The following is a 13,807-nucleotide window of genomic DNA, read 5'->3' as shown; positions in this document are numbered from 1 at the left end:
TTACTTTGAATGCAAAATTGGGCACGTAAATTGAAATATAGTGACGAAGGATTGGCAATATAGGCCAAAACCGCAAACTTATCCATTTGGCGATCAATGCATATTCTAGGAAAGTTCTTGGCAGAATAGCACTTGAAAAAAATCCGAAATAATCATTACGAAACTCAAAAACTCTCATAAAAGCTGTATAAAGAAAAAAAGAATGTCCAATAAGAGCCATTGAGAATCTCAAACGAGCAGAGCGTGCCCAAAAAGTTTGTCATATCATTATAAACAACTCAGAAGCGGTTATATGTTGAACATACAAAATATAGGTGGAGGGCTCCGGAACAGATTCGAAGTGAACAAGCCCCAATAAAAAATTCAATGGATAACATTAGTCTGCAATTACATCTACTCATTGTTTGTAAACGATACTAGAGAAGATAACATGTGAGAAGCCAAAACTGATATCCGAAAAAAAATCTGATACATTTTCATCCCAAAATGCGCCACCGAAACCAGTATTGCTGAACCTACTTGCAATGAAAAAAATCATCATTCAATAGCTGACCCGTTGATATAAAAAACAATGAAATACTCTTTATGGAGAAAACCGATGAAGGAAAAAGAAAATTAAATTTAAAAAATGTTATAATACTTCAATCAAGTTTAAGCGCTACTTCCCAATTGTGATTCCAAATTCAAGTATTTTTCAAAATAAAACTGTTGTATGAACGAAAAGATAGCCTCCAAAGCAAATGACTCAGTGGAGTAAAAAATGATGCATTAGATTGATGAGATATGCCGATATTAAGAAAGCGAGCGAAGACGAACGGCAAAATCAAACAACAAACACCAATTACATCAAAAAATTTATGTCCGTTTCATAAAACAAAACCTAATAACAAAGTCAAAATAGCGTCAGATTAAACTGAAAATAAACAAATTAACTTGTAATTCAACAGAAAAAAATGGTTATTCACCAGTTCATAATAAAGCTTGGTAACAATTAGACAAAAAAGAACAGAAACTTTTATGTTAGAAAACTCGCTGAAATTTGAAAAAAAAAAAACAGTTAATTTTAAAGTAATAAAAAACCATTAGGAACCAACTATAATATCCCATAGGTTTAAAATTACCGAAGCTTTTAAAGAAGGAAATTAAGAACTCTTGGTTTTCAATTTTTTATACAGTTACAAAAAGAACAACAAATAGACAACAAACTAAAATTCAATTAAAACTTGCCAGAAAATGCTTTGGAAGCCGTAAAGCCATACTTTGGCCCCCAAAATATATTCGATTGCACCTTCGTCAAACACCACTAATGTATGATGTGGCCGCTCTTTAAAGAAAAAAAGCAACAGTTAGACAAAAAAAATGCAAAATTATATAAAACTTGTTTTCTTTCGAAGAAAAATTATTTCCAAAGACATGAAAACCATTAATTACAAAATGAAAAAGTTGAATAGGTTTGTCCGTTCTTCCAAAGGAAGCCCTTGAGACCTGCAATTATCAAGAATGTGTCTAACGTCTACAAAAAGAACGTCAAATATGACAAAAATCAAAAATTCATTTACTTTTTTTTGTGAAAAACCAGATGGAAGCCAGTAACGTCATAACAAACTCTCTTAAAACATTAGATTTGGCAACACCAATCCCTTTTGACACCTTCCCTAGAAATGTATTATGTGACCTCTCATTAATGAAACCAGGTAACCATTAAATCAAAAAGAAAAAAGCAAGATTATACAAAACTTGTTTTTATCGAAAAAAATTTATTTCCAAAGACATGAAAGCCATTAATTACAAAATGAAAAAATTGAATAGGTTCGTTTATTCTTCCAAAGGAGGCCTTCGAGACCTGCAATTATCCAGAATATGTCTTACGGCTACAAAAAGAATGTCAAATATGACAAAAATCAAAAATTAATTCACTTCTTTTTGTGAAAAACCCGTGTCGAAGCCAGTAAATTCATAACGAATTCTTTAAAACCATTAGATTTTGTGACACCAATCCCCTTTGACACCATCCCTTGACAAAAATAATGTCATCTTCAACCTTTAATTATTGAGATCAGGTAACAAACAGACAATAAAAGGAACAAAAATGCGAAATTGAAATGTTTTTTTTTTCATTTTGGAAAACAATTGTTTTCAAAGTCATGAAAGCCATTATCTATTATCTAATATCAGAACATCGGCTCATCTACTCTTCCAAGAAGAGCCATTCAAACCGGGTCATTGTACAGGAAATTAAATACGACTAAAAAGACAAAGTAAAAACGACAATTAAAGACAAAATTAAAAATTTCAATTTAATTCTTCGAGAAAGTATTGTCGAAGCGGTAAAGAAACACAATCTATATCTTTAAGGATTCAAATACTATCAATTGTGTTTTATTTTGAATGCGAAAAATGTGATATATGAACTGACAATAACGTGATGGTTTGACAAAATTAGAAAACATGAAAAATGGGCAAATCCCTAAAAATTAAAAAAAAATTTAGCAGTATCAAAGCCAGAACACCATAACTTAAGGCGTAAAACCGCAAAAAAGACTAAATTTGAATTCAGCAGAAAGAAGGCGCACTCGTTGATTGCTGACACTAAGCTACAAGTTGACCAAATTAAGAGAAAAATGGAGGCAAAGTTCAATAAGTCATTTTTTTTATTTAAAAATCAAATATTTAAAAAATCAAAACGACCATAAGCTCTCAAGCAATCAACTATATAAATTTATTTTGAGATATTTAGGAGCCAAAAGGACCTATCACTAGTGAGCTTTGATTTGAAATTTTCTGTTATTTAATTAATATAAAAGAGATCGAATTTTTTTTTTATAAAAAAGCGACTGATGACAATCCGAATTATTTTTTGGATTGTAACGGTCCAAGATTGGCAAAGAACTAGTCCTGCTAATGTTGATTTTCCATTAGAATGAATAATTTTTGGAATGTCATAGATATAGATTTTTTGTTTGTCAAAAAATCAAAAGTAAACGCTGCGTTTTTGATAATCAACGAATAAAGTTAGCAAAAAACGGCAAAATTTTATTTACAGAGCACTCTCAAAGGAAATTGAGGTGGAATTGGCCCCTTTTTCAGTCTACAAAGACTTTGTTAGTGGTGTTTGGTTGTGCACTTCCTGCAAATTTAATCAGAGTGGACTAAAGAAACTTATTTCGTGCTGTTTTTGATGAAAAAGTCTGAATTTTGTGAAATTTTTAGCCAGAATTTGTGACAAAAAAATTCAATGAAATTAGCCGTCAATGTTATTTGTCTTTAAACGTAAAATCAACAACATTTTCGTGAAAATTTTTTTTCAATTTTATCAAAATGGGCGAAATTTTAGTCAAAAATTCCGAAAAAAGGTAAAAGAAATCAACGGAATTAACTCTATTTTCTCGAAAGTTTAAACCTTGATATCTCCCTGTCAAAAACAAAAAATCAAAAAATCTTTTTAATTCCATATTCTACGCTGGACAAGCTTTATAATGATACCAGTCTCAACTCTCTACGATGAATATATCGATCGGCCAAAATTTACTGATCATAAAAAAAACCCAGTTGAGTATATAGTTCCTCCCCCCTCAAGAGGCGTCGGAACAATTAGTGTACTACGCAACTCCACTCTGAGAAACGCTAAACAACAGTAAAAATTTAGGCTTAATTTGGAAGGAATAGGCACAACACTTAAAAAAGAGAAAAAACTGCCAAAATATGATTAAATTGAAACTTTTAAGTTAGAAAACTCGCTGAAATTTGGAAAAAAACAGTTAATTTCAAAGTAATAAAAAACATTAGGAACCAACTAAATTATCCTATAGGTTTAAAATTACCGACGCTTTTAAAGAAGGAAATTAAGAACTCTTGGTTTTCAATTTTTTATACAGTTACAAAAAGAACAACAAATAGACAATAAACTAAAATTCAATTAAAACTTGCCAGAAAATGCTTTGGAAGCCGTAAAGCCATACTTTGGCCCCCAAAATATATTCGATTGCACCTTCGTCAAACACCAATAATGTATGATGTGGCCGCTCTTTAAAGAAAAAAAGCAACAGTTAGACAAAAAAGAAAAAATGCAAAATTATATAAAACTTGTTTTCTTTCGAAGAAAAATTATTTCCAAAGACATGAAAACCATTAATTACAAAATGAAAAAGTTGAATAGGTTTGTCCGTTCTTCCAAAGGAAGCCCTTGAGACCTGCAATTATCAAGAATGTGTCTAACGTCTACAAAAAGAACGTCAAATATGACAAAAATCAAAAATTCATTTACTTTTTTTTGTGAAAAACCCAGATGGAAGCCAGTAACGTCATAACGAACTCTCTTGAAACATTAGATTTTGCGACACCAATCCTTTTTGACACCTTCCCTTGAAATGTATTATGTGACCTCTCGTTAATGAAATCAGGTAACAATTAGATCAAAAAGAAAAAAGCAAGATTATGCAAAACTTGTTTTTATCGAAAAAAAATTTATTTCCAAAGACATGAAAGCCATTAATTACAAAATGAAAAAATTGAATAGGTTCGTTTATTCTTCCAAAGGAGGCCTTCGAGACCTGCAATTATCCAGAACATGTCTTACGGCTACAAAAAGAATATCAAATATGACAAAAATCAAAAATTAATTCACTTCTTTTTGTGAAAAACCCGTGTCGAAGCCAGTAAATTCATAACGAATTCTTTAAAACCATTAGGTTTTGTGACACCAATCCCTTTTGACACCTTCCCTTGACAAAAATAATGTCATCTTCAACCTTTAGTTATTGAGATCAGGTAACAAACAGACAATAAAAGGAACAAAAATGCGAAATTGAAATGTTTTTTTTTTTCATTTTGGAAAACAATTGTTTTCAAAGTCATGAAAGCCGTTATCTATCATCTAATATCAGAACATCAGCTCATCTACTCATCCAAGAAGAGCCAATCAAACCGGGTCATTGTACAGGAAATTAAATACGACTAAAAAGACAAAGTAAAAACGACAATTAAAGACAATTGAAAAATTCAATTAAATTCTTCGAGAAAGTATTGTCGAAGCGGTAAAGAATCACAATCTATGTCTTTAAGGATTTAAATATTATCAATTGTGGTTGATTTTGAACGCGAAAAATGTGATATATGAACTGACAATAACGTGATAGTTTGACAAATTTAGAAAACATGAAAAATGGGCAAATCCCTAAAAATTAAAAAAAATTTTAGCAGTATCAAAGCCAGAACACCATAACTTAAGGCGTAAAACCGCAAAAAAGACTAAATTTGAATTCAGCAGAAAGAAGGCGCACTCGTTGATTGCTGACACTAAGCTACAAGTTGACCAAATTAAGAGAAAAATGGAGGCAAAGTTCAATAAGTCATTTTTTTTATTTAAAAATCAACTATTTTAAAAATCAAAACGACCATAAGCTTTCAAGCAATCAACTAGCTAAATTAATTTCGAGCTATTTAGGAGCCAATAGGACCTATCACTAGTGAGATTTGATTTGAAACATTTTTGTTATTTAATTAATATAAAAGAGATCGAATTTTTTTTATAAAAAAGCGACTGATGACAATCCGAATTATTTTTTGGATTGTAAAGGTCCAAGATTGGTAAAGAACTAGTCCTGCTAATGTTGATTTTCCATTAGAATGATTAATTTTTGGAATGTCATAGATATAGATTTTTTGTTTGTCAAAAACTCAAAAGTAAACGCTGCGTTTTTGATAATCAACGAATAAAGTTAGCAAAAAACGGCAAAGTTTTATTTACAGAGCACTCTCAACGGAAATTGAAGTGGAATTAGCCCCTTTTTCAGTCTACAAAGACTTTGTTAGTGGTGTTTGGTTGTGCACTTCCTAAGGAATAGGCACAACACTTAAAAAAGAGAAAAAACTGTGCCAAAATATGATTAAATTGACGATATGGCTACTGAAAACCAAAAACTATAAAATATACAGACCACTTAAACCACTAAAATTACTAAGTTTAACGACAAAATTTGCCAGAATCTTTACAAAAAAAACGGTATAAGGTTACAAAAATTTCTAAAAAATCACCCAACAGTGAACAGGTCAAAAATAGCTGAAAATTGCGCCTTAAATTGCAACATTTTTTATCAGATGATCAAAACGGCCTTTAAGCGCATTAAAAATAGTTTATTAGGTTGAGAAAATTAACGTTATTTGATAAAGTTAAGTTAAAACTGCTGTGAAAAAAAAAACGCACGTTATCCAATAAAATATTCGCTCGCTTTGTGAAATTTTTCCACGCCCACTTTTTTCTCACTCTCTTTCAGAATAATGCATAAACAAAAACCACATTTTTTGCAAACAAATTTTTGCTATGTTTTTAATTTTTTTTCAGCAGATTGACCTCAATACTTCTTGCTCTAAAGCGCATACTCTAATATAGAAATCACAATTCAACATATAGATCACCATTACTCGTCTTCGAGTCGTAAAAATAGCAGTTCTCTAGAGATATTCAAACCGACAATTAAAGTTACGCAGTGTTTACGGATATTTATTTTGACAAGCAAGTAAAAAGATGTGAATAAATAGATTGATCAGCATAGTGTACTGGTGTAAACTATCGAAGTCCACAGCCTGTTTTCGTAGCACATACAGAGCCTATGTCTTTGATCAACCTGTAAAATTGCTCAAACCCTTACTTGGCTATTTCGGGTTCACTCCCCAGGGAGTGGTGCAATTTTTATTTACTTGTTTTATTGACTTATTTATTGGATACAAACGGACATAAATTAAGAAACAATTTATTTGCAAGTTGTTCTAGATTGGAAGTACAGAGACAACGCCTCTACATTCAAAGAGTCATTACTCATTCTCCTATCACTATTCGGCTGGGCTCTCTTAATTTACATGTTCTTCAAACAATGGGGGGCTATCAAAAACCTACAGCCGCGCGAGACACGATACACCCCTCCCAAGACCACCCAAACAGAAGTAAACAACCCAAACACAGAAATGCATCCGAGCGAAAATGGAGGGCTGACCTTAAGCACTAGTGATAACAACAACAATACTAACCAGCTTAGTAATAATAACGTCAGTAACAGTCACAGTGTGCTGAACCAGCCATTTTCAGAGCCTATCATTATAACCACAGAGCCAGTTAAGGAAAGCCGGTTGAGCAAAATAGCCAAATTCCGACGAATGAGAGATTACAGAATAGGACTGCTCAAAAACTCTAGTTTGAAGTCCTTGTCATCGAGAAACAACAGCAAAACAAACTTGCCATTCGAGATCAAAAACAACTCAAAGCAAACTGAGATATGATGAGTTTCAACTTGATTTGACGACAAAGATTTTGTTCAATCTTGCACCTGAACCCTGTAATTAGAAATTTCTTTATAATCCGGGTCGAGGCTTAAACGATTCATATTTTTTTCTCATAAATTTGCGTTTTTTCACTTTTCAGATGCTGCTTGACCCGGGAGGGGATTTATAGATAGAATTAGTACTATCAAAGAACATTATTAGTCGTTAGTTCTCTTTATTTTTATGATGCGATTGTATAGCATGATTACATTCCCATGGTCATAAAATTTTAGTTATTGTTCCCTCTTGTTGCGAATTTAGTTTCAAATTAAACCGGAGTTTTAATTTTTTTTATGACGCAATTGTGAATAGCTCTCGGTGGGAGTTTCATGCCTCGGGCGACCATGATTATAACATTAATAATTGTGGTTTCTGAGTAATTGCAGCGGAATATTATAAGACCACAGTGGCTTGTTATCGGCTGCCCTTTTCCTTTTATTACTCCCCAATTTCAAATTAAGTTCTTTTTATGAGCACTACTGCTCTCTGTTCAAGTGCTAGCATCGTTGCAGCCAAAATTGATCAGTGTATGGTGGAACTGCAACTATTTTTAAGTGGGAGTTTATCCTCACAAAGTTAACTTTACGAAGGCAGGAGATTGAAACATAAATTTGTGGCGTGTGAACAAATTTCATGCTATAAAAAATTTCATGCCGTGAAAAATTTCATGCTGTGAATACATTTCATGCTGTGATGGCTGAGACTTACATAAATTTTTGATATGCTCGGTTTTCAAGCGTAAAAAACTTCAAAATATGTGTGATGCGGTCGGTTTTAACCCAACAAAAAGTTTTGTATGACAGGTTTTAAACTTAGCTTGAGCTTAGACATGTCCTGTATTGGAGGGAGGTGGTAGTTTAAATTTTTTGTTTCAAAGAGGTTCATTTTGAACGGTTTTGCAACGCAAAAGTTTACTGGCGTTTTTGATTTCAAAGTGCTGAAAAAAATGTCAAAAAGCAGTTGAATTTATGAATTTATTTTAAAAAATTGTAAAAAATTGTGGTATCGATATTTACCTAATTGTTACTATATTTTTGCAAGTTAATTTTCATTAAAAAATTGCTTTTTCAAACAAAAAAATTGAAATTAAGTTTAACGAAACAAAATATAGCACATTGTCGAATCTCAGTATTTTAGTTTAACTGGTACGTACGAAAACAATTCAATAAAATATTTAGAAACTATCCGCTTTTAATTTTTTTCTTTGAGTTGTATCTATGAAAACATTGTTTAGATTTTAGGGATGAAAACATTTAAGATTTTAAGTTCAACTTAAACATAATTTACCATCATAAGTTTCAGTTAAGTGGAACTTAAAATATCACCCAGCTTCACATGATATTAACTGCCGTAGAAAAATAACCACAAAGACAAAAAACAAATTAGTTTTTGTGGCAGGAGAAAACCGGCCTTATATAAGGTTGCAAAAACATTTTCGTTATTTTTCAAAAGTTTGGAGATTCTTGTGTAGAACAACGACATTATCTGATCACATGAGTTTTTTTACGTCAATACTTGCCACGATGAGAAAAGCATAAGTTTGAGATTAAAAAACTTGCCTTTTTTGATTCGTACTTGTGGATAACGTAATCCTTGCCGACAATTTCTGCAAAAAAAAGCTTCACAAAATTTTTTCAGTACCCTACATTTTTTTTTCCAATTTGAACGCTCTAATTCAACCGTTATTTACTGTAAGCTAAATTGAAGAGACCAAAAAGTTCTTGCGTACCTTCAAATCGTTAGTTTCATAACTGCTAATTGTGCTCATAATCCAGAATCAGCATTGCGAGAGACATTTTTTTCTAAGTAATTTTCAACCCATTCATCTTTCCTATTACCCTTACGAAACCGTTGCTAACTATAGAGTAGTTATAAAAGTTTTAAGTGTTAACAACAGCGATTTTGTGGGCAACAGTGACAGGATCTTGCCACTGCTGTTCAAAGACAATTGCGGTGGACAGATAAGGAAAGTATATCAGATTTCGAACCAGTTAATGGTTGTCAATTTTCACAGACAATTGCAACTTGAACCTTAGAAAAAGGGTCATGACTAACGCTAAGATTCTCAATGGGGGGTCGAGATCTTTACTAAAAATCTGCAAGAATTCCGCTGAAACGCGCTGAATTTCGCAAAACTTCAGCGCAAAACATTAAATAAAAATGCGCTGAACTATATGCTGAAATTTTTTAATGTGCTGAAGTCCGCAGAGTTTTTTTTTAAAATTTTTAGCTCACTGTCAAACTTTCTTGTGTTGACTGAGTTTCCAACCCTGCTATAATGTTTGTTTGTCATCTTCCAATCAATAGAGCAGTTGATTCCTGACTTTGTTTTTATTTTATTTTATTTTATATTAGAGAATCCTTTGCTAAGATGTACACTGAAAGGTGCTGAAGCGCAGAGAACTTTGCAGGAATTGCGCTGAAATTTCAACGCGTTTCTGACAACGTTTCAACGCAGTTCATCGCTTTTTGGAACATTTTTACAAAGTTGTTAAATATCGATTTAAGGTAAAGTTTGTTAGAAAGAGTAACGGGTCAAAAAATCTGCAGAACAATACGAAACAATCTTCTGAAACGGTGCACAAAATGCGCTGAAAGGCGCTGAATATTTGAGACGGATGCAACGAAACTTTGTGAGAAAAGCGCTTAAAAAATGTTAAAATTTATGAAGGAAATGTGCTGAAAATTTGCTGATTAGATGTAAGAAATTTGTTAAAATTGCACTGAAGTTTGAATGTTGTATCGCGTTCCCAAAATTGTAGCATATTTAACCGCATTCCGTGGATTTCCTATATAAGTTCAACATATTTAGCGCGTTTCCTACAAAAAAAACGGTGTTGACATCTCTACTCGGGAAGTAAATATATCTAATAGGATGCAATAGGATGTGCTGCTTGCAGCGTAATTTACCAATAAATTGAAACCAAAACCAATAATTCATCAAATAAGGTGGAATGCAGACGTTGATATAGCATGAAAAAAGTTCCAATAACCACCACGAAGTACTGATTGGAGTCAATTATTGACAGGCGATTTTTAACAATCTAGTTGATGCTCTGATTGTAAATTCCCCCAAAAGGCAAAAATCTCTATGACATTTTCAGTTCATATTATTTTCATTCCTGCTTAGTTCGAGATTTGATTGGCAGTACAAATAAATTATTTGGGATCTATTCAACAATTGCCCCCCCCCCCCCTTTTGCAAAAGGGGGGGGGGTATTCTTGAATAGAATTTAAGCGAGCTATTTATTAACCAATCAGAGACGACTAATAACTTTCCACGCATGCACATACTATTAAACTGAATAGAATAAAGTACACGGCGGTACAGCAATTAGCCGAACCGGAATACAAAGCGAAAAGAATTTCCGACTGGCGGGTCGGTGGGCGCGAACCGACCCGCGATTTCCGGATTACATCCCACAGCGCATGAGAGGCATGGCTGTAAACAGCGGTCCGCAATTGCGCTTAAACTAATATTCGGCTATCTAAAGTGTAGGCCAAGTATTATTGTGGTAAAGTGTAGCACAAAAGGGGAGGCAATTCTCTACTAGGTACCAAAGGGGGGGGGCAATTGTTGAAAAGATCCATTATTTGTAATTGTTTCCCGTTCACAATTTTTTTCTAGCCCTCGTATCATTAACCTTCTTGGTCAATGTCGGAATAAAGAGAACCTTTGTGTCGTCCTTTGCAATTGTCAGTTGTTCATTTTGCAGCAATAATGAACTCAGCAACAAAGTTATTTAAGCGTTTTCATTGTTCTTGTACTAATTTGTTTGGTTATTTTTATGCTATCTTAAGAAACTCCTCACGGTTTTTGCTATATTAACATTGCGAGATTTTAAAATATCAAAGTATTCTTTCCTGTTTTGTAAAGAACTTTTTCGCATATTTCAATCGAAAGAAAAACCAGAACTGTGACTACGTTATATGCAGAACGTATGCTTCATAAAAAATTTACGATGGTGTTTTAATTATTTGGCCCACCATCATTGGTCTCCTTTTACTAGATGATACCGGTTTTTAGAATGAGAGGTCGCTGGTTCGAGCAACTCTCTCAATTTGAGCCACTATATGATCAACCCTAACATTTGTCTGCTTACCCATAGTCTACCTCGACAACTATTAGTCATCCCATCAGCCCACACACATTTTGATCAACAAATGGTCGGCCCTAGAAATTCAAGTCGGCCCCAAAACTTGTCATACTCAATATTCGTCAACCATGGTCACTATAGGTTGGTTGAACACATCTTTTCATGAATCTATGGGAATCTATATATTTCATGAGTCATTTCGTGAATCTATCAACTAAAATAGGAACTGATTTTTTATTGTGTTATTGACTAGGGTAAACGAGAGTATAGTATTAGCGTAAACTGCATGGTTTGATTACTGAATGCAACAACTCTTCATAAACAAAACTAATTTCGAAAACAAACTGCCCTACATTATTAAGAACAAAACGTCATCTAATTTGAATTATCAAAAGTTTCAATTTATTTGTCTGATGAGATTTTGATTGTGAGCATGAGTTCGACAACAGTATTTTTCTAATAATGTAAAAGCAAAATCAATGCTATTTTTTGCAAGATTACAATAAACTACAATAATTACATATTGAGTAAAAAAATACAAAATTAATTGATATGATTGACATAGCGACATAAGGAGAAAAGAGTTTATTCTCTAACGCTATAAATATAAAAACAAGCAGAAACAGAGAAAAATCCCTCTTCACCAAAGAGAGGGTTATATAGACCTTCTATAACATTAACTTATTGTCGCTCAAACAGATGATTTATACATATCAACAAAAAACTAGTCCTGGCAATGATAGTCAGCCACTAAATTAGCTCAATAAGCTCAGCTGAAAAAAAAACGATGCTCAAAATCTGATAGTTTTTATTCCATATAATTAATCGAATTGTCATGCTTTATCTATAATTGAGAACAAAGAGTTAAAATTTTATTAGTAATTATTTTTCTCTCCTGCTCTTTTTCTTATGTCACGCAACATTTCAGATGTAATATTTACAGCGGTATGAAAAAATGACAAAAACAGAAAAGTAATACTACAATAAAAATAATATAATTAGATTTTTCGTAAGTTATCAGTTGCAGTCATTAGGAAGATCAGTTTTAACGGCTCTCACGAAATTTTCTTTGGTTAAAGATGAATTCAACTAAACCTTTGTTTGCGTAAACGTGCAATACTTAAAGTTGGGTAGATAAATTTGGTATTCAGTTCCTTAGTCACATGAAAATGAGTGAACAAGCGAACACCAGATATAATTGAAGCATATAAAAACAGATTCAAAGGACAGCTTGAGGCTGATGAAGCTAACACTGATTTGCTGCTATTGACCTAACGAGATCTATTCATGTACCAAAAGCCGAAGCTCGAAAGCAGTCAAACTAGTGTTTGTTAAGTGAGCGGAATAATCAAGAAAGCGATTGATCAAGAAAAAAGCTGCAATAAATTTGTTGGGTCATTCCCAGTTACAATATAAACATATGTTTAAAAATGTTGGTACAGCTCATTTCTAGATCAGAATTCCCGACTTTGATGTTTAAAGCACGCGTTCTTCAAACTAGCTGTGAAAAGGCTTTTGTTGGTATAATTTTGTCAGGGGAGGAATCAATAGGGGTGGTGATACTGTATAACAAGGCAAAAACTGAAAGTCTTTATAACATCTTTCAATGCATCTAAAATTTTTGTTTCAAGTATTCTGTTCATGTCACAATTTCAGTCTACATTTTTGAGTAAAATTTACTGCAAGCATAATAAATGTTCAGCTTAACTCCAACTAACAAAACTTGTTTTAACTGCGTTTCGAATTTCCCCGTGTGTAATTGCAACATTTAATTTGCGTAACAAAACGTAACCATTGCGCACAACGAAACTTGAAACACATTTTTCAAGAAAATTCATTGCATTTCAAGAAACCTGAAATGCAACGTTTTCGAACTCAATTCAAGTTTTACTAATGATCTACGCTTATTTAGTGCTGAAAAGCAATGAGACGCAAGTCAGTGACAGTAATTCAAATGTTTACATCAAATAATTTGCAATTAGAGGGTCACTTTATTGAACTGATGGAATTTTGGCGACAACTTTACCCATATTAATCTGCACATTAGACGATTTATAGAAAGTACGAAAACTTAAAAGCTTTAACTCTTTTCGTAAACTGAATACTTTGGTTCAGCCCAACAGATGAGAACAGTTTCTATGTTATCCAGACAACCATTGTTAAACTCGCTGCTTAGAGACTTCTGAAAATGGCAAATTAGTTTTTTTCAGTGGGCTCGACACTACCGTCTGTGACTACCGTTATATTGACGACCGTCAATATGTAGAAATATATATATATATATATATATATATATATATATATGTATGTATGCATGTATATATATATATATATATATATATATATATATATATATATACATATAAATATATATAAATATAATATTTTTTTTACAG

The 13,807-nt window shown here is 32.6% G+C and overlaps 2 protein-coding genes across 4 annotated transcripts in view; one reads left to right on the top strand and one right to left on the bottom strand.

The window, feature by feature from the left end:
- The window catches only part of LOC142345475 (uncharacterized), a 41,000-nt gene extending 33,413 nt beyond the window's left edge, over window positions 1-7,587 (top strand). For all 3 annotated transcript variants that reach the window (XM_075397537.1, XM_075397538.1, XM_075397536.1), the window contains one exon: window positions 6,770-7,587. In XM_075397537.1, the coding sequence (XP_075253652.1) occupies window positions 6,770-7,272 (503 nt within the window). In that variant the 3' untranslated portion in view covers window positions 7,273-7,587. The remainder of the gene's footprint in view (window positions 1-6,769) is intronic.
- Window positions 1-13,807, bottom strand: part of LOC142345864 (ubiquitin-conjugating enzyme E2 S-like) — a 309,073-nt gene that overhangs the window by 191,694 nt on the left and 103,572 nt on the right. The gene's annotated exons all lie outside the window — the stretch shown is intronic.

This window comes from Convolutriloba macropyga, chromosome 9 (genome assembly GCF_964194025.1).
Source record: "Convolutriloba macropyga chromosome 9, txConMacr16.3, whole genome shotgun sequence".
NCBI lineage: Eukaryota > Metazoa > Xenacoelomorpha > Acoela > Convolutidae > Convolutriloba > Convolutriloba macropyga.
The sequence above is the reverse complement of the archived record's forward strand: the minus strand, read 5'-3'. Positions and strand labels throughout refer to the sequence as shown.